The sequence below is a fragment of the Electrophorus electricus genome, chromosome 20, assembly GCF_041902795.1.
Source record: "Electrophorus electricus isolate QZ-2024a chromosome 20, ASM4190279v1, whole genome shotgun sequence".
Lineage (NCBI taxonomy): Eukaryota > Metazoa > Chordata > Actinopteri > Gymnotiformes > Gymnotidae > Electrophorus > Electrophorus electricus.
The window spans coordinates 2,065,001-2,087,500 of NC_137516.1; the positions used below are offsets into that span (position 1 = coordinate 2,065,001).

The 22,500-nt window shown below is 46.4% G+C and overlaps 2 protein-coding genes across 10 annotated transcripts in view; one reads left to right on the forward strand and one right to left on the reverse strand.

The window, feature by feature from the left end:
- Positions 1–15,666, reverse strand: part of si:ch211-158d24.2 (multiple epidermal growth factor-like domains protein 9) — a 24,851-nt gene extending 9,185 nt beyond the window's left edge. For 2 of the 3 annotated variants that reach the window (XM_081702988.1, XM_035536451.2), the window contains exons 1-3: positions 15,014–15,666; positions 10,777–10,975; positions 3,428–3,567 (exon numbers count right to left, since the gene is read on the reverse strand). In XM_081702988.1, coding sequence (XP_081559114.1) covers positions 3,428–3,567; positions 10,777–10,975; positions 15,014–15,431 — 757 coding nt within the window. In that variant the 5' untranslated portion in view covers positions 15,432–15,666. Of the gene's footprint in view, positions 1–3,427; positions 3,568–10,776; positions 10,976–12,759; positions 14,071–15,013 lie in introns of those variants that run through there. The other variant, XM_081702987.1, reaches the window with a different exon arrangement.
- A 2,056-nt stretch (positions 15,667–17,722) lies between these two features.
- The window catches only part of golga1 (golgin A1), a 14,144-nt gene continuing 9,366 nt past the window's right edge, over positions 17,723–22,500 (forward strand). Inside the window, exons 1-7 of one of the 7 annotated variants that reach the window (XM_081702985.1) lie at positions 17,723–17,988; positions 18,741–18,918; positions 19,702–19,795; positions 20,333–20,407; positions 21,440–21,537; positions 21,672–21,704; positions 21,861–21,977. In XM_081702985.1, coding sequence (XP_081559111.1) covers positions 18,793–18,918; positions 19,702–19,795; positions 20,333–20,407; positions 21,440–21,537; positions 21,672–21,704; positions 21,861–21,977 — 543 coding nt within the window. In that variant the 5' untranslated portion in view covers positions 17,723–17,988; positions 18,741–18,792. Of the gene's footprint in view, positions 17,989–18,740; positions 18,919–19,701; positions 19,796–20,045; positions 20,408–21,439; positions 21,538–21,671; positions 21,705–21,860; positions 21,978–22,500 lie in introns of those variants that run through there. The other 6 variants (XM_081702980.1, XM_081702981.1, XM_035536195.2 and 3 more) reach the window with 6 other exon arrangements.

Below are 22,500 nucleotides of genomic sequence, written 5' to 3' on the forward strand. Positions count from 1 at the left end.
CTGTGCATCCACACCTGATGTGGGAAAGCGCAGTTCATGAGTGGGGTTCATGAGTGGGGCTCATGAGTGGGGGCTCATGAGTGGGGGCTCATGAGTGGGGGCTCATGAGTGGGGGCTCATGAGTGGGGGCTCATGAGTGGGGGTTTATGAGTAGGGTTTATGAGTAGGGTTTATGAGCGGGGTTTATAACTAGTTTATGACTTGTTCAGTGTGTTTGATGAGTGTAGTTTATAACTGTGGTTGATGAGTGTGAGAGTGGGGTTTAATACTGTAGTTGAGCGTAGTAGAGTGGGGTTCATAATTGTAGTTGATGAATGTAGTTGATGAGTGTGGTAGAGTGGGGTTCATTACTGTAGTTGAGTGTAGTAGAGTGGGGTTCATTACTGTAGTTGATGAGTGTGGTAGAGTGGGGTTCATAACTGTAGTTAATGAGTGTGGTAGAGTGGGGTTCATAACTGTAGTTGAGTGTAGTAGAGTGGGGTTCATAACTGTAGTTGAGTGTAGTAGAGTGGGGTTCATAACTGTAGTTGAGTGTGGTAGAGTGGGGTTCATAACTGTAGTTGAGTGTGGTAGAGTGGGGTTCATTACTGTAGTTGAGTGTAGTAGAGTGGGGTTCATAACTGTAGTTGAGTGTAGTAGAGTGGGGTTCATAACTGTAGTTGAGTGTGGTAGTGGGGTTCATTACTGTAGTTGAGTGTGGTAGAGTGGGGTTCATTACTGTAGTTGAGTGTGGTAGAGTGGGGTTCATTACTGTAGTTGAGTGCGGTAGAGTGGGGTTCACAACTGTAGTTGAGTGCGGTAGAGTGGGGTTCATAACTGTAGTTGAGTGCGGTAGAGTGGGGTTCATAACTGTAGTTGAGTGCGGTAGAGTGGGGTTCATAACTGTAGTTGAGTGCGGTAGAGTGGGGTTCATAACTGTAGTTGATGAGTGTGGTAGAGTGGGGTTCATTACTGTAGTTGAGTGCGGTAGAGTGGGGTTCATTACTGTAGTTGAGTGCGGTAGAGTGGGGTTCATTACTGTAGTTGAGTGCGGTAGAGTGGGGTTCACAACTGTAGTTGAGTGCGGTAGAGTGGGGTTCATAACTGTAGTTGAGTGTGGTAGAGTGGGGTTCATAACTGTAGTTGATGAGTGTGGTAGAGTGGGGTTCATAACTGTAGTTGATGAGTGTGGTAGAGTGGGGTTCATTACTGTAGTTGAGTGTAGTAGAGTGGGGTTCATAACTGTAGTTGAGTGTAGTAGAGTGGGGTTCATAACTGTAGTTGAGTGTGGTAGAGTGGGGTTCATAACTGTAGTTGATGAGTGTGGTAGAGTGGGGTTCATTACTGTAGTTGAGTGTGGTAGAGTGGGGTTCATAACTGTAGTTGAGTGTGGTAGAGTGGGGTTCATAACTGTAGTTGAGTGTGGTAGAGTGGGGTTCATAACTGTAGTTGAGTGTGGTAGAGTGGGGTTCATAACTGTAGTTGAGTGTGGTAGAGTGGGGTTCATAACTGTAGTTGAGTGTGGTAGAGTGGGGTTCATAACTGTAGTTGAGTGTGGTAGAGTGGGGTTCATAACTGTAGTTGAGTGTGGTAGAGTGGGGTTCATAACTGTAGTTGAGTGTGGTAGAGTGGGGTTCATAACTGTAGTTGAGTGTGGTAGAGTGGGGTTCATTACTGTAGTTGAGTGTGGTAGAGTGGGGTTCATAACTGTAGTTGAGTGTGGTAGAGTGGGGTTCATAACTGTAGTTGAGTGTGGTAGAGTGGGGTTCATAACTGTAGTTGAGTGTGGTAGAGTGGGGTTCATAACTGTAGTTGAGTGTGGTAGAGTGGGGTTCATAACTGTAGTTGATGAGTGCGGTATACGACTGTGGCTGATGAATGAGGAAGGCGGTAGATGTGATCACACTCTGATAGATCAGAGCTCAGTGCCTTCCATCTGTAGAGTTACTCACTACAGAGAGAGACAGATGGACTCCTTCACACCTTCTTTCATCACACACACACACACACACACACACACACACACACACTGCATCAGAGGCACTTCCTAGGAGTGTAGGAAGTCCGAGACATGTCCCCTCTGCTCCAGCTCGTCAGGTGACACACCACGCTCCACCCAGCAGTGACTCAAGGTGGTGCAACACCGTGCCAGTGCCACTGCTGGGTAGAGAACTGTCCACCTCCCAAACGATATCCGGCTAGCATCGGTCCTGTGGCCAGACGCGGACCGGTGAGTGGCAGGCCAGGGGGAGCTGGCCAACTGTACACAGCAGCAGATGGACTACCGCCTGGAAATGGGCTTCCATCAAATAAGATAAGTTGTACCCAGTGGCCTACCTATGCTCAAGTGGAAACTGAGTGCATATATATACTCACAAACACACACCAGAGGACAAATATCAGCTTAATATTACTGAGGAATGTATAAAGGATGTCAGACACTGAAACACTTAATCCTGACAAAACTGAAGTGCTCTTATCAGACCCACAGACACTCAGAACTCAGATCGCTGACGAGGTAATTAAACTGTGTCTCCCAATCACACCGTGTTTAACAGTTAAGATCTTTATGTAATTAAGGACCTCAGCCTCTCATTAGAAGCGCACAGAAATTAGATTCCCACGAGAGTCTTTTACCAACATTACAGAGGTCAGAAAACCTTGCTATCAGAAAAGCTGGTGCATGCGTTTCTCACTTCGAGATTGGACTACTGTGATGGCATAATCTCTGACTGTACGCTAAGCCAGTTCCTGTCCAGAGCTCAGAACAGAAGAAGAATAAGAAAATCTACCGCAGGGGGCAGAGCCTTTTCCTATAAAGCTCCCACACTATGGAATAACCTTCTTGTGAATGTTCCAGATTCAGACACAGTCTCAATAATTAAGGCTGTACAATCAGGCATTTTATTAAGTACTTCCCATCTCAGGTAAAGGTGTTGATCTGGGGGTCCGTTAAACTGGGATGATATGATGCTGTCACTTCACCTCTCTTTTGTCACTCAGGTTTGTTGATTGAGGGCGTACTGATGTTCCAGGGTGCCCTCATGCCTGTGGATCCTTCTGGCTCTGTGAGACATGCTCTTGCTTCTACATAATGCATCTCTATTTTACACACTTAGTATTCTGCTAAGGTACATCTACTGCTGATGTCATGTTGTTGAGTGTTGACTCGTCTTAGCTGCTGTGGCTCCTCCCATCCCCTGGGGGTGGCAGTAGGTGGAGATATATGAGGTCTCACCTGATTGGGGGTGGCAGTAGGTGGAGATATATGAGGTCTCACCTGATTGGGGGTGGCAGTAGGTGGAGATATATGAGGTCTCACCTGATTGGGGGTGGCAGTAGGTGGAGATATATGAGGTCTCACCTGATTGGGGGTGGCAGTAGGTGGAGATATATGAGGTCTCACCTGATTGGGGGTGGCAGTAGGTGGAGATATATGAGGTCTCACCTGATTGGGGGTGGCAGTAGGTGGAGTGCCCATTGCACTGGCATGGCTGACAGCCTGTGTTGCTGAAGTGGAAGAATCCAGGATGGCAGTCATCACACTTGGGACCATACACACCAGTCTTACACGCACATGTGCCAGAGCTACAGGAAAACACAGAGAACACAGTCACTATACGCAACAGCAACCTCAGCAGCAACACCGCAACCTCTATACAACCCCACAGAAGTCCACACAACCACATACAACCTCACAAAACCAATACATAACCTCACACCATCACCCACAACCACACACAATATCTTACGCAACTGCATATAACCTTTACACAAACACATACAACTTCTGCATAACCTCTACACAACATCCCACAATCTGCACAATGACCCACAACTACACACAACCTGTACAAAAACACACACGCCTACACAACCAGACAAAACCTCAGCACCTCACACAACCTTAATACATTCACAACACAAACCTAACACCATACACACACATTACTTCCATATAACCGCTAGACAAATTCATAACAACCTTTTAACAACTGCTATGCACATCAATACTTCACAGAGGATGAACCTGTTACACACTACTAAACAAACAGTAAAGTTCAACTTTCAGTATTCAGTATTATCCAGTATTTCATCACTTTGGCGATCAGCAGCAGTATTATTCAGTATTTCAGTATTATTCAGTACTTTTAGCAGTGCTCCAAGCATGACTTTAGAACAGTGTGTTGGTCAGTCTGTCCACATCTTCACTGATTCTCCCTGCAGTTCCCATTTCATCTTCCTCAAACACACACACACACACACACACACACACACACACACACACACATACATACATACACACACACACACATACACACACACACACACACACACATACACACACACACACACACACACACACACACACACATACACACACACACACATACATACACACACACATACACACACACACACATACACACACACACACATACATACACACACACACACACACACACACATACACACACACATACACACACACATACACACACACATACACACACACACACACACACACACACACACACACACACACACACACACATACACACACACATACACACACACACATACACACACACATACACACACACACACACACATACACACACACACACACACACACATACACACACACACACATACACACATACACACAGCTCCCGCAGCCGTGGGTGCGGATCCCATAGGAACAAGCTGGTGCCCACAGCAAAGCCTGTTTGTTGGCGTGCTTAAGCAGACTGGGACCTGCTGGTCTCCAGGCAGCGACCAGCTAGTGACACCATGAGAGCCAGAGGAAGCACCGGTGTGGTCATTAACTGGGTAATGAGTGTGTAGATTATGAGCCATATGCACTCTCCTCCACCTTAGGGAAACACACAAACATACACACACACACACACACACACACACACTCACGAACATGGAGTGAAGGTTAGGCATTATGGACCATAAAATTCATTCTCTACAGCTCTGTGTGTATGTGTTTGTGTGTGTGTATGTGTCTGTGTGATCATGTGTGTGTGTGCATGTGATAAATGAGATGTGAACTGAGGGAACCCAGTAGTCATTCGTAATGACAGGGTCTCACACAATGCTGCTGAAGAGAGATACCGGAAACAGCAACACAATGCAGGAGGAGGAGTTAGAGATGCAGGGCATGAGGGGGATGAGTCAGAGACGTAGGGGGAGGGGTCAGAGACACAGGGGCGGGGTGGGGGTGGAGTCAGAGTGCGGGGGTGGGGTACCTCTGCTGGTCAATGATAACCACCTCACACCACATGACTAAACATATTTTAGAACAAGTTGTGATTGAAGTGCCTTGGAATGTATAACATGTTTTACTGTTACTATGATTTGCTTGTGGTAGATGCACAGTACATGTTGAAGATGTTTAGAGTTCTGCGTTTCTGCTGCTTTCAGTCAGTCAATTTATATCTGTCTGTATCTATTTATATGTGTGTGTATGTATGTATGTATGTGTGTATGTATGTATGTGTCTGTCTATCTGTCTATCTATCTATTTCTATCACACACTACACACACACACACACACACACACACAATGAATTATACATTACCTACTGCAGAGACACAGACGGAGACGGAGACGAAAGAAAGGGAGAAAGAGAGAGAGAGAGAGAGAGAGAGAGAGAGAGAGAGAGAGAGAGAGAGATTGGGAGACAGATGGAAGCTAAGGAAATATGTTCAGTTGCTTTTGCAATAATGTCATTTGTAACAGAAAGCGAGAGGTGGAGGGATTGGGAGATTCTCTTCACAGTAATAATCAGAATTCCCTGCTGCACAGTCCATTCACAGACACACAGCTCCTTCCCTGCTGCCTACCAAGGATTAGTGCACAGGCGTGTGTGGGTGTATGTATATGCATATGTGTGCAGACCAATCGCTGGGTTGCCATGGTGATGGCACAGGAGCACAGAGCATGCTGGGGAATGAGAGTGAGGTGTGACATATGACCTGTCAGTCCCATTCTCTTGAGAGCGAGAGAGAGAGAGCGAGAGAGAGAGAGATGAAGAGAAGAGAGAGAGAGAGAGAGAGAGAGAAAGAGAAGAGAGAGGGAGCAGGAATTGAAGATCTACAGGAATTTCTACAGAACAGCTCCGTGAGACACCAACACTCTTTACATCAGTGTATTACAGTCCAGCCATAAATACTGCTTTACATCAGTGTTTTATACTCCAGCCATAAATACTGCTTTACATCAGTGTTTTATACTCCAGCCATAAATACTGCTCCTTTACATCAGTGTTTTATACTCCAGCCATAAATACTGCTCCTTTACATCAGTGTTTTATACTCCAGCCATAAATACTGCTTTACATCAGTGTTTTATACTCCAGCCATAAATACTGCTTTACATCAGTGTTTTATACTCCAGCCATAAATACTGCTCCTTTACATCAGTGTTTTATACTCCAGCCATAAATACTGCTCCTTTACATCAGTGTTTTATACTCCAGCCATAAATACTGCTCCTTTACATCAGTGTTTTATACTCCAGCCATAAACACGGCTTCTTTACATCGGTGCTGTGAATATTTTAGATAAATGGGTATGAATCATGACTGTGTTTGTCCTGTGTACTGATGTTATATGTGTTCATTTATGTTTTAATTTATGTACAGCACTTCTGACAACATTCACATCAATTCAAGTTTCTTTAAATATGCAACAAAAGGGAGAGAACTGGATGTGGAACAGACTCACACACGCGCACACACACACAGGACTATCAAGGTCAGATAAAGATCAACTGGTGTGTCAGCATCATCCTGACTCAACACTAGACTCATTAATAGCACAGAATGTTCTCTCTCTCCAGCCAGCTGATCGTTACTGCAACACAATGTCTCGGGACACACACACCAGACTGTGGACCAGACAATGAGACTCGGTCCCCCAGCCAGCAATTCCTGGGACTTCGCGGAAAACCCTCACCTTTAACCACACGCCACAATGTCACCTCACCCAGGACTCACTCACAAGACGTCACTCCGCAGAGACACAGAACACTGCAGCACGAACAATCATATAGTTTACATCCAAACTGCAGTTTATTAAAACAAAAAAAGCAATTTCAAATAGCTAAAGCTGTGTTAATGAGAGTGATAGTTTCAATGACACATTATTAACATTGTTGAACATTCTTAAGAATTAAGAGATTATGCTATTGCTTAAGTTTTCATGCTGCAATAATTCTATAATGGTGCTATTTAAACAAACACTAGTATGTTTGTTTGTGTGTGTGCTTTGTAACTTATGCAAATACAACTTGTCCAGAATGCAGCAGCACGACTGGTCTTCAATCTTCTGAAGTTCACACGTTACTCCGCTGCTGCGCTCCCTTCATTGGCTCACTGTAGCTGCACGCATCAGATTTAAAACCTTGATGCTTGCCTACAAATCCAAAAATGGACCAGCCCCTTCATACATGAGGTCAATGGTCAAAGCCCGATCTGTACCTCGAGTACTTCAAACCTCAAGTACGGCTCGGCTTGAAATACCTTGCTTTTTAACAAACTCTAGCACTTATTGTTTATAGCACTTATCATTGTTTAAGATAGACCTTATGTATTTTGTACTTCTAGGTATCAGCATTCATCCCCATATTCTACAGTATTCTAGTTCATTGGTATGTTTAATTCTAACCTACTGTACTGTACTTGGACATATTCTATGAGTAAATGACAAAGCACTTTTGTAAGTCACTCTGGATAAGAGCGTCTGCTAAATGCCGTAAATGTAAAATGTAAAATGTAAAAGTAAAATGTACCCAGAGAGTACTCTGGTTGTTAACCCTAATCACAGCTGTCTGTGCTCTACCCTAATCATAGCTGTCTGTGGTTAATTCTATTTGTCTGTCTCTAACTGTCTGTGTGGGGTGGGGGGGCGCGCGCACGTGTGTGTGTGTGTGTGTTCGTATGCCCGCACACATGCACGCGTGTGTGTGGGTGTGGGTGTGCGGGTATGAACGTGATCCAGCATTAGTACCCATGAAGCCCTGAACACACAGAGCCACATGGATCCCACCATGCCAGACTCACACATCACTCTCATGTGCAGCTCTGACTCTGAGTATGTATAGACACACACCAGTTCGCATGACTTAGAGGATACATGTCCTGTGTGTGTGTGTGTGTGTGTGTGTGTGTGTGTGTGTGTGTGTGTGTGTGTGTGTGTGTGTACGTTGGACCGTTATTGTGTGTGTGTGTGTGGGCCCTATTGTGTAAGCATGCTCAGTTGATGTGCAAATCGTAGCAGTCTTCTGTGTGTGTGTAGCATGCTTCATTAATGTTTCAGAAACCCTGAGGCAGATCAGCTGCATAGTAACTAGGTCAGTGTTACACAATGACTAGAGCTGTGTGTGTGCACCTGTGTATCCTTGTGTGTGTGTGTGTCTGTGTATCTGTGTGTGTGTACGCGTGTGTACATTTATGTTTGTGTGTGTCTCTCTTCCACATCAATTTCTTTCTACCTAGTCGTCTATTTCTCTCTCTCTCTCTCTCCCTCTCTCCCTGCTACCATGGTGATGCCTGCATCATTTTCCACCATGTCCTGTGCTGTCATGACAACTGTGGAAGCAGGAAGAGTCTCTTTTCTGTAGGGCTGGAGGCAGATGGCCGTGTAAGATACGGATCTAAGGGATTAGTCACACACAGACACACACACACACACACACACAGACACCATAATATGGTGGTAGTAGTACTGTTGTGTATCTCTCTCTCTCTCTCTCTCTCTCTCTCTCTCTCTCTCTCTGCAAGAGAGAGCAACAACAAAGTGCCACCCACACATCAGGATATTTCTATTCCTGTAGAAACTCAGTCCAACACACACACCCTACACACACCCTACACACACCCTACACACACCCTACACACACACACACACACACACACACACACACACACACACACACACACACACACACACACACACATCTATTGGTTGTTCAATACAGAACAGGCCATTGTGCTATAGTGTCCTTTGTTCCTTATAGAATCCGTTACAGTACAAATATCACTCCTCATTCTCAAATATCCATCCCTCTCTCTCAGAATAAACCAATAACTGTACATCTCTTTTCCAGCCGGACTTCCTGCTGTGGTAATATGAGATCACCTCAGGTGCTGTAATGCAGAAGAAGGAGCCAGAATGTTACTAACCCTGGAATGGTTCCGCTTGGGCAGTGTTTCCCCGGGGACTTCTTTGCATGCACACTTAGCAACAAGCAAGGAATGGAATGTGTACTTCTGTTCATGGACAGACTGGTGTTTATACCGGGAGTCAGTATGTCCTCTCTGTTTCTAAGGAATTCCTTAATCTTTCGCAACACCGTAACAGAACTGTGATGTATAGAGTCCTCTATATATTTTTTGTTATCACACAAAATAAGACGATGGAAATGAAGAGATCAAGTTCTGTACGTCCAGGTGGCTATGAAGCCACGCGCACACAAAGCTACACGTTATCGGCCCAGGTAGACCACCCCTCTCTGAGGGGTCCAAATCTGAGGATGATATAACAGACAAGGCAGAACATTCACCTAAATGACGCTGGGCAGGATGTGCTAGCCTGCTAGCTGTACATTCACAGTGTCTGTTAAAAAGATGGCCATGGTTTGTAGGTTAACCCTCTCTGAGTGCATTACTAATGAGCCCACTTCAAAACCACCTAATGGGATGACTTCAGATTTATTGAAATAAATGTTAACAGGAAAATGAGCTAAATTTGTCAAATATTACCTGCTGAGTAAAAATATAATCTGTGTATAATGATATCTTATGAAAAATTCTCCTAACTAAGATGCCTTCACATTGTCATCCTAATAAACCTTGCCCTCGACCGAGGGAAGAATGACCCCTGCCGTGACCCCAACAGTTATTAATGGACCCAAACATGCTGACATACGTCAGCGGAGCTTAATCTAACGCTAGTCTGAAGAATGAACTCATCGTCCTAAAAGATGTGAGATGCCTCGAATTGTCTTTCAGGTTGATGGCACAACTATGCGGTCGGCTCAGTACGGCCGTTTCAGACATGCCCGTCATACTGTACGTTTGGCTAATCACTAGACAGCTTCCTGTGGCTGAAGAGTGATACCAGGAACAAAGGCAGAAAGCCAGTGTGTGTGGGTAGAGTGTGTGCTCTCTGCCTGTTCAGGCCAGCTTTACACAAAATAAGCCCCATCCATTTCACCCTGGCTAAATTAATGCGTACTTCCTGGACTTTGGACCCATAGGACAGGATTTGGACATGAACACTCTGTCCCCCCGAAGAGCAATTAAAAAGAAAGCAGAGATTTCGGTTCCCTCTTTAATGAGTGGCCTGAAATTTACTTCAGGAATTCATGACTCGTCCACCACTGAGTGATGGAATTAGGGTATATGAAGCAAGGCCAGGACAGTCGTTCAGTGTGTGTGTGTTTGTTTGTGTGTGTGTGAGAGAGAGAGAGAGAGAGAGAGAGAGCGAAAAATAGTGAGGCAGACATGTAAGTTCAGACAGTCTGAGAAAGACCTAATTAGGAAGCAGACCTGTTGTAAATGTTCTACGTTAAACACACAATTGTATGGAAAAATAAGAGCACATATGGATCAAGATAAAAGAAACTACACTTCAGACGGGTCATAATTATTATTATACGATTATGAGTGTTTGTGTCAAAGCTGCAAATCCATATAACCAACAAACACCTCCATCAAGCCCGTGACCATGAACTGTTCAATGTGCCACTCCACAGACTACATTTCCCATGGTGCCTCTCACCTGTCACAGCGGGGACTGACGGAGCCAAAGGAGTCACAAGCGCACGGCAGGCAGCCGATGGTGCCGTTGGTGTAGTGATCTTCCTCACACTCCTCACACTGGAGCCCCGTGTAGCCCACCATACACACACACTGACCTGTGTCCATGTCACATTCGTCAGCGTCCAACACGCCCTCGGCACTGCAGTTACACACTAGCTCTGTGGAGGAGAGAGAGAGAGAGGGAGGGAGAGAGAGAGAGAGAGAGAGAGAGGGAGCCAGGGTCAGGACAGCAGTCCCTGCGTCGTCCCACACAGCACTTAATGGGAGAGCATCCTCGCATTTGACCCTGGAGCAGAAGGCCTCTTATCTCACCGTGTTTGATAAAAGCAGACTGTAGCATGACACACACACACACACACACACACACACACACACACACACACACACACACACACACACACAATCAGTCTGACCCCTGTGTGTGACCTCAGTGACACCACGACACAGTCTGTCAGGAGGGTTTCTGGCCACTAAATCCTTAAAAACAGCTCGTATGGATATACCGCGTTATGAGAGCCCATGAGAGGACGCTACGGTCTAACCCGTCGCCCTGGCGACGCAACACTGCTGCCCTGGGTTCTCCCTACCCCTTCCCGCTTGTCTGCTACAGCACTGATTTAACGTCACAGATCTCCTGGCAGGACAGAAGGAGCTTTTAGCATTCAGGAGACAAACAAGCGAGGTGCCTGCCTGGGGAGTGCGCCTACACCCTACTCCCTATACCCTATACCCTATACCCTACTCTCTACTCCCTATACCCTACTCTCTACACCCTACTCCCTATACCCTACTCTACACCCTACTCCCTACACCCTACACCCTACTCTCTACACCCTACTCCCTATACCCTACTCTCTACACCCTACTCCCTATACCCTACTCTACACCCTACTCCCTACACCCTACTCCCTGTACCCTACTCTACACCCTACTCCCTACTCCCTACACCCTACTCCCTACACCCTACTCCCTACACCCTACTCCCTACACCCTACTCCCCATTCTCTACACCCTACTCCCTATACCCTACTCTCTACTCTCTACACCCTATACCCTACTCCCTATACCCTACTCTCTACTCCCTACACCCTACTCTCTACTCCCTACACCCTACTCTCTACTCCCTATACCCTACTCCCTATACCCTACTCTCTACTCCCTATACCCTACACCCTACTCCCTATACCCTACTCTCTACACCCTACACCCTACTCCCTACACCCTACACCCTACTCCCCATTCTCTACACCCTACTCCCTATACCCTACTCTCTACTCCCTATACCCTACTCCCTACACCCTACTCCCTACACCCTACTCCCTATACCCTACTCTCTACACCCCATTCTCTACACCCTACACCCTACTCTCTACACCCTACTCCCTATACCCTACTCCCTACACCCTACACCCTACTCCCCATTCTCTACACCCTACTCCCTATACCCTACTCTCTACTCCCTACACCCTATACCCTACTCTCTACACCCTATACCCTACTCTCTACACCCTACACCCCATTCTCTACACCCTATACCCTACTCTCTACACCCTACACCCCATTCTCTACACCCTACTCCCTATACTCTACACCCTACTCAATCCCAACACAGTGGGTTGGAGTAGCAGACTTCTAAGCCCCATTTCAACATGAGCGTAATTTTGATCCTTCACTCAACAACAAGGTGAATACAGATGAAACATTCATAACTACAAATCTCTAACGCTTGTAAACAAGTGGAAACGCCTAGACTATCTAATTACGCTCCCATAAATGTGTATCCCTGCATGTTTGGTCCCATTACTGCAGGAATCACTCACTTTTACTCACCAAGATTTGATCTTAACCTTCGCCACCATTAAAACCACTACGAAACGAACAGGAATTATTATTTATCTGTTTGTTTCAAACACATGACAATCAATCTAAGGACTACACAAACCACAGCCAAGTTCCGGTTTCCTGCTGACGAGAAACAACATGTTTCCCACACTGCAATTCTCCAGACTCCACGGGTCACCAGAGTCCCGGCTGAACGTGAAACATGTCGTTTGAATGCGTCTGGTCACTAGGTCATCACACCACGTGCAGGCAGAGAGACTCTGAATAAACACCTCGCAGACGTGGGGTGGGGGCAGGTGGGTGTTTGTGGCAGATCCAGATAAGCCGCTTACAACCCCCTCCGCACGCACGCGCACACACGCACGCACAGCTAGCATCTGAGAACAGGGCTCCACCTCAAACCTCCTCCTCCTTCTCAAGGTGTGAAGATAACAGAAGCCCCTGGAGCCTGCGTCAAGCAGCAGGGCAGAGGGGGCAGCTCCACGTCACCACCCCAAACTGTGCCGTCCACCTCCACAAAGAGGCTCATTAGCAAAGCAAAGCAGCGGAGACGTACAACGGCTCTGATGAAGCTTTACCACTGAAGTCCTGTGGGGGAAATCTAAACAACACTGGCTAAATGTGAAGACTGGGAATTTACTGCCATTTGACACAGGGGTTAGTGTTAGGATGAGGATTATGGTTAGGGTTAAGGTTTATGGTTAATATCAGTGTAGGGCTATGGAAAAGGCCATCCCATGAGAGGGTTGTGCTGTTATGCACAGGACATGTAAGCCCCCTCCTCAGCAATATTATTGACACACACACACACACACACACACACACAAATTCACCTCCCTGTATTTCTCACACACTGTGTGTGTGTGTGTGTGTGTGTGTGTGTGTGTGTGTGTGTGTGTGTGTGTGTGTATCATATGACAAACAGCACGACTAATCCTACAAGAAGTAAAACACAAAATCATCATTTGTCTAGACATTCTGAGACCAGCTCTGTCACAGAAATATTAAAAAGTCACAGAAACGTTTGACCTGAGCCACGTCATGGGGATGTGAACCTGAGATTGTGACATCGGAGAGGCCCTGATCTGGCACAGGAATGTGAGGAGGGTCTGTTTCTCCTGACAACATGCACCGCTGACACCGAGTGACACCCGACACCTGCCTCCTGCACACGCATGGAACCTTCACATAACCGAATGCAATTCACTCCTTTGTGAAGCTGATTTCCTAAACATCTCCCAAGCCCTGCTCTGGTGTCCAGGACAAACAGAAATCACGGCACGGCACTTGGAACACTCGGGCAGCCCACAGGCCGTCTTACACTGGGTCCTTTTTCCATGGTTGTCTCCAGATTATGACCTCATACCACAGGGACAATAGCGTGGAATCCCTGGTCAGGATCATGGGTCACGGAACCGTTCAGCTGTAACGGTCCCCCCCCCCCCCCCAACCCCTCTCACCTACACGCCCCACCTACACACCCCACCTACACGCCCCACCCCTTTCAAAGGCTGTTTCAAGCCTCAGACCAGTTAGGCTGCGGGTTGGGTGAGGCGGCTTCTACTAATCCCAGCCTGGGGCTACCACCCCTCCAGCACCTGTTCCTTGGGGGGCTGAAAGCCATCAGGACTCCCTCAGCACCGCGTCTTATCGTCACCAGGAGTGATCATAAACACCAGTCGTAATCCATGCAACCCATAACCCAACCACTCTCCATTCATATGCTCTGATCTTTGCCCTCTTTATGTTTAAATATCCTATTCTTTTGCTCAATAAACTAACAATTGCACTGTATCTTTCCTTTTTTCCCTTCTTTGTCTGAATGTCACTGTTTACTAAATCTTGTTGTATTTGGAGTAGCATTTAACAATCCACCCTTCCAAGCCTCTTGACGGTAGTCGGCAGAAACGGGCCCGGTGTGAGACGCTAAGAAATGCTGACGTTCCCGAGGATTACAGGGGTTAAAGGGGACAGGTTCATGCAGTCCGTAGCTACGCACGCAGCGTCTGTGCATAACAACGTAACATCAACCGATAATGCACTAGGCAGCATGTCCACGAGCTCCCGTAACTCTGGGGGACATGTGAGAAACATCTGATCGCGCGATGGACAGGTGTTCTGCTGCGACTTATTAAAGACTGACGCCGCCGGCGCGCGACACAAATGAAAGCAGCCTCCTTGCAGCGCGAGCACTGCTTGTCTGTGCTTCTGTAATCCCGACACCGACATTCTGATCCCGACGGCGCAGGCCGCGCGCGACAACAACGACATCACGTCACAAAAGGACCGGGCTCGTGGGCGGACGGCTCGTCGCGGCGGGGCGACCGGGCGCAGCGCGTGCGGCCGCGCGTTACCTTGAGAATCGTCGGAGGTCGCCTTAACCCCGGGCGGATCGCCTGCTCCGCGAGCTTTGGCGGCCGCCGTGGTCTGGAGCCGCGCTGGCCACGGCTGGGCATGCGCCGCTGTGTGTATCGGTGCCGTGGGTGGCGCGGTGCCGGGGGCTCGTGGTGCATCGGGCCGGATCGCTTTGCCCGCAGAAGCGATCGTCGGCGCTGGTGTCAAGCCGGTGAACGCGACAACACCCAACCGGGGCTCGGGAAGTGCGTCCGCGGTCACGTTGAGATGTGCGGCTATTCCGCGAGGCTTTCTCAGCGCACGGAGCAGCGCACCGGGCGCATGAATGCCCGGAGCCGCCGCAGACAAACCAACGCACGCAAACACGATAAAGGGGAAGGCTGAGGATGCAAACATCATTAGGGCGAAGCACCACATGATCCTTTCAACGTTCCACGAACACCTCCTCAAACAGGGCTGCTTCGACCGGCCTTTGTCCGCCAATTTCCATCGGGTTATTCCAAATCCACTGTGGTTTCCCAACCTCGTCCGTCCAGCTACCGCCTACTCCACCATGTCCAGGAGAAAGAAGACCTTTTTCCCCTCAATGGCTATAAATCTACCGCAAGGTGTTTGGTGCGACCTGTCGTAATAACGATGTGTAACAGACGGACAGGAAATTCAGCCAATCGGCAGAGAGGGTCGGCTCATCGCTGCGGTAAATATCCTCCTCGCTGGGGCATCGGTGAGCCGTCTGATTGGTCGATCGGTGCTGCGTTGTGACGCAGTGTCCAACGCTAGATCCTCTCATAAAACTGACAGCCTGGATCTCGCGTATCTGTCACTCCACAATCAGATCGAGCGAGTGTAGCGTAGTTATACTCCATTATTGTGGCTGGCATATTCCTATGTGTTTTTACTCTCAAAGGCGAGGCTAAAATTAGAATACGTTCCTATCTTGAAAAATGCATACAAAGAACAATTGTATTGTATCGTTACTTAATTAGGTCGTTTACCACCTTTTCTTGGTGTAAGATCCATAGTTTATGTCTAGCTTACTCTTGTACAATATCTAATGTCTTTTTGTTAATGTGTCCGAATATACTCATTACGTAATGCTTTGTTGTTTTTTAATGGGTGTGAATATCCGTATATATCCAAGGCCGGAATTACACAAATCAGGGAATGTCTGTAATCAGCTTTATCTCACCCTACACTACATTAATGATCCTGTGATCACATTACAAACAAAACCTTTTTTGCCAAAACACCTGTGTCACAGTGACTGTATTTAGTACTTTGTGAAGTCTTCATTTCTAACGCAGAAGGAGGTGGATTACCACATATAAATGGATCTCAGATGAGATCTTCTCAGAGGCCAGGGTTTTTAGTTTGGTGGACCACACAGCTGCAAACATTCAAAGCCTTAATAACAGAGATGGGTATTACACACATATGAAAGAGAAACAGAAAGTCATAGACAACTGAAGAGTTCCTAAAGTACAAGACAAATGGACAGATAGATAGATAGATAGATAGATAGATAGATAGATAGATAGATAGATAGATAGATAGATAGATAGATAGATGACAAGCATTCACAACCTAAATATATCAGTTATTGTTCATGTGCATTGCTAGGGATGCATATAACGGATAAAAAAGACAAAATTTTTAAAGAAAAATTCCTATTTCCTCTCATTTACATTTTCAGTGTAAGCTGATAAACAACCACAAACGGTTTCTGATAGACTGCTTTGCTCATCGTTACCCAGGATGTGGACAGAAATGTTGTTTTCCTCTTTGACCTTTCCAGTGGGTGGTCATATCTTTTATAATCACACTTGGGCCTTCAGCCAGAGCCCTTCAACTTGGACTATATGGGGCTAATTTTAACAAGTGTCAGTGTCAGTGGATGTGGTTGTCATTCTATGGTCTGAAATGGCTTCAAGTGCATCGTATCTTGGGTTAAAAGTAAAATATATCCAGGGCCTTCTGCAGGCTTCACTATGTACCATGATGCAGAGTGCGAGTAACACCATTCGATATCGACAAGTGGTGAACGGCAGACAGCATCTTAATGTATTATTATAGTACAGGCTGCGTGTGGCTCCATTTAATCTGAACCTTCTCATTTATTTCTCATTTATCTTCGTTGTCGAAAGAAACACTGAGAAATCTGGCTGTATAATGGCAGGTTACAAGCACTTCGGATTTGTCATTATGGTTATGCACACTGCAATTATTTGTTTAACCATTCACAGAAAGTTTTTCATTATTCACTATTCTCACTAGATGGAGCACTGAAACATAATTTTTTTAAATTATGCAGTTCTGTGTTTTTAATTCCTTTTTGTGTTGTTATATGCTCTTCCTTCTCAGGCTTGACGGCACATGCTTTGTGTCTCTTCCCAGGAGCCAAATGGCATTTCTAAGCATCCAACAATAAAGTGTTTGTTGCATTGCATTGTGTATCAACTCAATAAACGGTCAAGCGGCAAGCACTCTAGGACATTACACACGTCTTCACATCGATCTTATAAAGACAAATAAAAAGAACGTGAACGTGCACAGTTGGGCATAGAGGTGAATAATCGTGAATGTGCACAGTTGGGCATAGAGGTGAATAATCGCAAATATGCACAGTTCGGCACAGAAGCGAATAATCGTGCTGGTTGACGGAGGGGGGCAATTAAACATCTGGGCCTGCCGCGACGCATTAACGTGGACGTTACGACCGGCAGTAAGAACCGCATATCCGGGTTCACGCGGCTTGACGGCGGCTGCCGCGTCGTCTCGAGACGTCACGAGGCGTCTGGTGACTGTGGGGATGACGTGGAGAAGTTAGCTCGCGTAGCTAGCATGGAGGCTAGCTCGACAGATACACATGTAAACACGGGAAAGACGCTTCTGGATCAGCGAACAATGTCAAAGACTTCAGTTCGTGAAACTGTGGACGTCGGTTGTGTCTTTGTTAGCTGAAGCCGTGCAGAAGGTGGGTTAAAGACTTCAACCTGTCCTAGACTGCGTCAGGGATGCTAGGCTAGCTGGGCTAGCGTTAATAATACCGTGCTGGCTAGGCTAGCAGACTAGTTTACGACCTGGCGACTTTTGTCATCCTTCTCTGGCACTGACAGTAACAGTCATATATGGTCATGGTGGTTGGGACCTGGCTAACCTAGTTAACCTAGTTAACCAAGCTAACCAGTCCGGCTCGCCAGTCACACCACGGGCTGGTATGGAGTAGTAGACCTCAGCGGCACGGTACTGAAACTGTCGATGAGCTAGCGTCTATCTATCTATCTATCTATCTATCTATCTATCTATCTATCTGTCTATCTGTCTGTCTGTCTGTCTGATCGAGCCATAACTATCTAAAATACAGTTGGATGGTCGTTATGAAGAAACTTTGTGTTCGGACTAGTGTCATTATCGTTTATGCCCAAACTGTTCTTGTTTGCTGAGATTGCTTTAATATTAAGGTTACTAATTAGCAGCGTTTTTCCCCCTGCATGTAACTCAAATATGCTGTAGGAACAATTGGCAGAGGGCGAGACCTACAATAAGTATGAGTGTAGTATAAATATGGGATATGCACTCCTGTCATGCCGCCTTCCCTAACCAATTGGATCTTTAGTACCTCACTGAATAAATTCCACCGGCAGCAAGACAGCAATGAAATGGCTGCACCTTGCACATGCAGCATGTTTCTCTGAAAACGCGGTAAAGTACGTCAATCCACTACAGGCCTCCGGAGAGACGACGTTGCCCTCACTTTGGCCATCCACACACTGAAGGGATGTTTGCTAAGTTGAAGAAGAAGATTGCGGAAGAGGTGGCCACGGCCCCGCGGACCGGACGCATTCCCCGATCCATGAGCAAAGAGTCCATAACGTCTGTAGGAGCAGACTCTGGAGATGACTTTGTGAGTAACTTTCTCTCTCTCTCTCTTTCTCTCTTTCTCTCTGATGTACACACACACAGCTGTTTCCTTTGGGGACCTACAAGTCTGCAGTCTTTGACACCCGTCACCTATGTTGTGACACATAGGCTTCATTATATCGTGATTCTCGGATTCTCTCCGAGACGCCCTTGACCTTTGATCTTCAGACTAACCAGGCCCTAAAGTGCACCGCAACGTCCCACAGTGGGCAGAGTAAAGTGGTGGTCCTCTGATGTGCAGTATACTGGACAAAACATACCCATCTAGTAGAAACTAAAAAAACACGATGGTTTTCTTTATCCTCAAACTCGTGTAACCTGATGCTTTTGTCTTGTTTATTCTCTTTGGTACACGCACACCCACACCCGTGGGTGTGTAGAAGGGTAGCCTGAGGTGTGCATAAGTACTGTATAATTAGAGCAGACTGGCGAACACACAGGTGTGTCAGTAGAAGGGCTGAACTGAAGAGCCTGACTGGCGTATGATGCGCGTGTGAAGGCTGTTCTGGTTTCTTTTGTCAGAGACTTTCTACCTCAGCATTTATCATCCATTAAAGAATCAGGGTCGTGCTTATTGTCCAGCCTTTCTCTCACGGGAAGCCTGAATTATGTACAGTCTGTATGACGCCACCTCCCCCCAAAACACAGCACAGCCAGATGCACAGACCCACTCTAATGCTTGTCCTTGTTTTGTGTTATTCAGAGCTGCTCTTTTATAAATAGCGTTTAACTGCTTGGTTTGTTTTTGTTTGTGGGCTCTTGTCAGCAGGCGTCTGACGGCAGCAGCTCCAGAGACGATTTCTCTTCTCAGATTTTGCGCAGGAATGACCAGATCCGAAAGCTGGAGGCCAAACTTTCAGGTACGAACACGCTTGTGTCTCTCTCTCTCACACACGCACACTCACGTGTCCTTGTCTTTCATATGCAGTATGTCTTACAACGACATATCAATGTTTTTATTTGAAGGGTGTAACGTTTTTTATTTGTAATGTCCGTGCACACCTGATGATCACACGTGTAGACCGGTGAAGGTTTTTCCTACGCTAAGAAGGATAGGAACTTCATCATGTGACAGTCAAGTCTCAGGTCACATGACTTCCTTTCCCCCAGTGTGGCCCGGCCTGGCCACTACAGTTCCGCTCCTGTTACCCGACTGGCTCTAGGGCATGGAGCTGTAGAGCTCGGCCTTGGCAGCCCCTCATCCCAGAACATCACTTGGATACTCTCTTCATGGATGTATCTTCTCAACCATTGTATCCCTTTGTTCTCTCCTGCCTGTTTCCTGTTGTCATTCCCTCCTAACGGAGGACCCACATCCTCCTCTGCCTCTTCCTACGTTTGTCTCTGTGTGTGTGTTTGCGTGCGTGCGTGTGCACACCCCATACCTCCAAACCCAGACTACGCTGAGCAGCTTCGGCTAATGCAGAAGACCAAGGACAAGCTTGAGACTGCATTAGAGAAGCATCAGGATTGTACGTACCCTTCTCTTCCTCGTGCTCTCCTCCCTCTCTCCTCCCTCTCTCCTCCCTCTCGCCTCCCTCTCGCCTCCCTCTCCTCTGCTTTCCACCGCAGCACCGTCCGCCCCGCTCCGCCCCGGTCAGAAATCTGGCTCTGCTGCTTGAATTGACGCAGAAAGATGTAGAAGATGTAGGCGTAGAAGTCCTTGTGGTTGCATTGTGCCACCGTTTAGCATCCTGACATTACTTGTGTGTGTGTGTGTGTGTGTGTGTGAGGGAGAGTCAGCTCGCTTCCAGCCAACAAGGCTTATGCTGTGCATGTGTGTGTGTGTGTTTAGAGCCCCACCCGCTGAGTGCAGGTGCCCTGCCCAGCCCTGGAGGACTGGAATAAGGAATGAGAAACAGTAGTGCTTTGATTAACGCTCAGCCAAACAGCTCTGCCACTGGGACCCCAGTCTGCAATTAATCAGTGCTTCTTTTTCCAGTTCTTTTCAGTGTTCTAATCTCTGCCAAATGAATGCCGCTGGTAAATGGTTTTAGAATAAGTGCACAAGTGAACTTAATGTAATATTCATTTACAACTAATTCTCCTGAAGTCTTACTCAGATTAATCTTTAGAGGAGCAGTCCACCATTTTTCAACATGTTCTTTATATGTAGTGTCTTACTTTTTGTGTGTTTTTGGTTTTAAAAGAACTGGCATTTTTGGGTAAGGACGAGTAAGGGCTCTTTTTGATGGGGCACGTGATGCTTTCCCCTCACCATCCAGACTGCCATGCAGTTTTTATCAGCTATATTTTTACAAAGTTTTTAGTTCTGGGACATAATGAACCTGTTGTTATGAAATGGTGCTGACCCTCGGTTTTCATGCTAACATATTCTTTTAGGGCAGCATGTATCCACTTTGATGTTGTTTTCATTTGACTGTGTTTATTTACGCACGACCACCCGTGCCTTCTGACTCGTTCGACGGCATTAACACTGTGTGTGTGTTTGTGTATCATGCCTCTCTTCTCTTTCGTTTTTGTCTCGTGCCGTCTCTGTTCAGCGTCCATGCGTAAGATACAGGAGCAGAACGAGAGCTTCCAGTCCAACAGAGCCAAGATGGCCGAAGGCATGGCCTTAGCCCTGGAGAAGAAAGATCAGGTTGAGGACACCATTACATTCCCGTGAATAATCCATTATAGTCTGATCGTTCACTGGCTTGGGTTACAAGGTTGAACGGTGTTTGGGTTTGCCGGTTGTAGCAGAGCCCTGAATAATTTCCCCTTCCTTTGTAGGAATGGAGAGAGAAGATGGCCGTTTTAGAGCAGGTAAAAGTCTTTTGCTTTCCTGAGTGTACGAGTCTGAACTCGGTTTGGTACTCTGATGAAATAGTGACTTACTGTGGTGTAAGAAAATGTTTGCTTCAACTTATGCACATTTGTTTGTAAACACTCCCCCCACCCACCCCCCCTTCCATCTCTTAGGAGAAGGCCTCATTAAGTGCTCGTCTGGAGCAGAGTCTGAGTCTCTTCCAGAAGAGAGATGAACAGGATGAGCTCGATGGCTTCCGGATGCAGGAACTAGCCAAAGTCAAACACTTGGTGAGAACACCCACTGCAGACCTGCTCACGGTTCACTACAGTGCATCATACCCTCTTCGGCGTGTGTACGAGTGGTCTGTATGTGTGACCTTAGTAGCGGGATTAATGAATTTTGGTGTGAACGTCTCTGCATGTTTGGTTCCTTGAACTACACTGTGTGGTTGGTAAAATTTAAGGTTGAATGGATAATTCATACTTATTATTGAATAATTAGTATCAGTTGTTGTGCACAAGCTTATGGTATAAAATAATATACTATATAGTGTATATAGTAATATGGTATATAGTAATGTAGTGTATATGGCATATAGTAATGCAGTGTGTGTAGAGTAATATGGTGTATAGCAATATAGTATATAGTGTATATAGTAATGTGTGTATATAATAGTAATATATTATATAGTAATGTTGTGTATAGAGTAATAGTATATAGTAATGTGGTGTGTGTGTGTATAGTAATGTAGTGTATATAGTATAGTAATGTAGTGTGTATATAGTAATGTGGTGTGTGTATGTGTGTGTA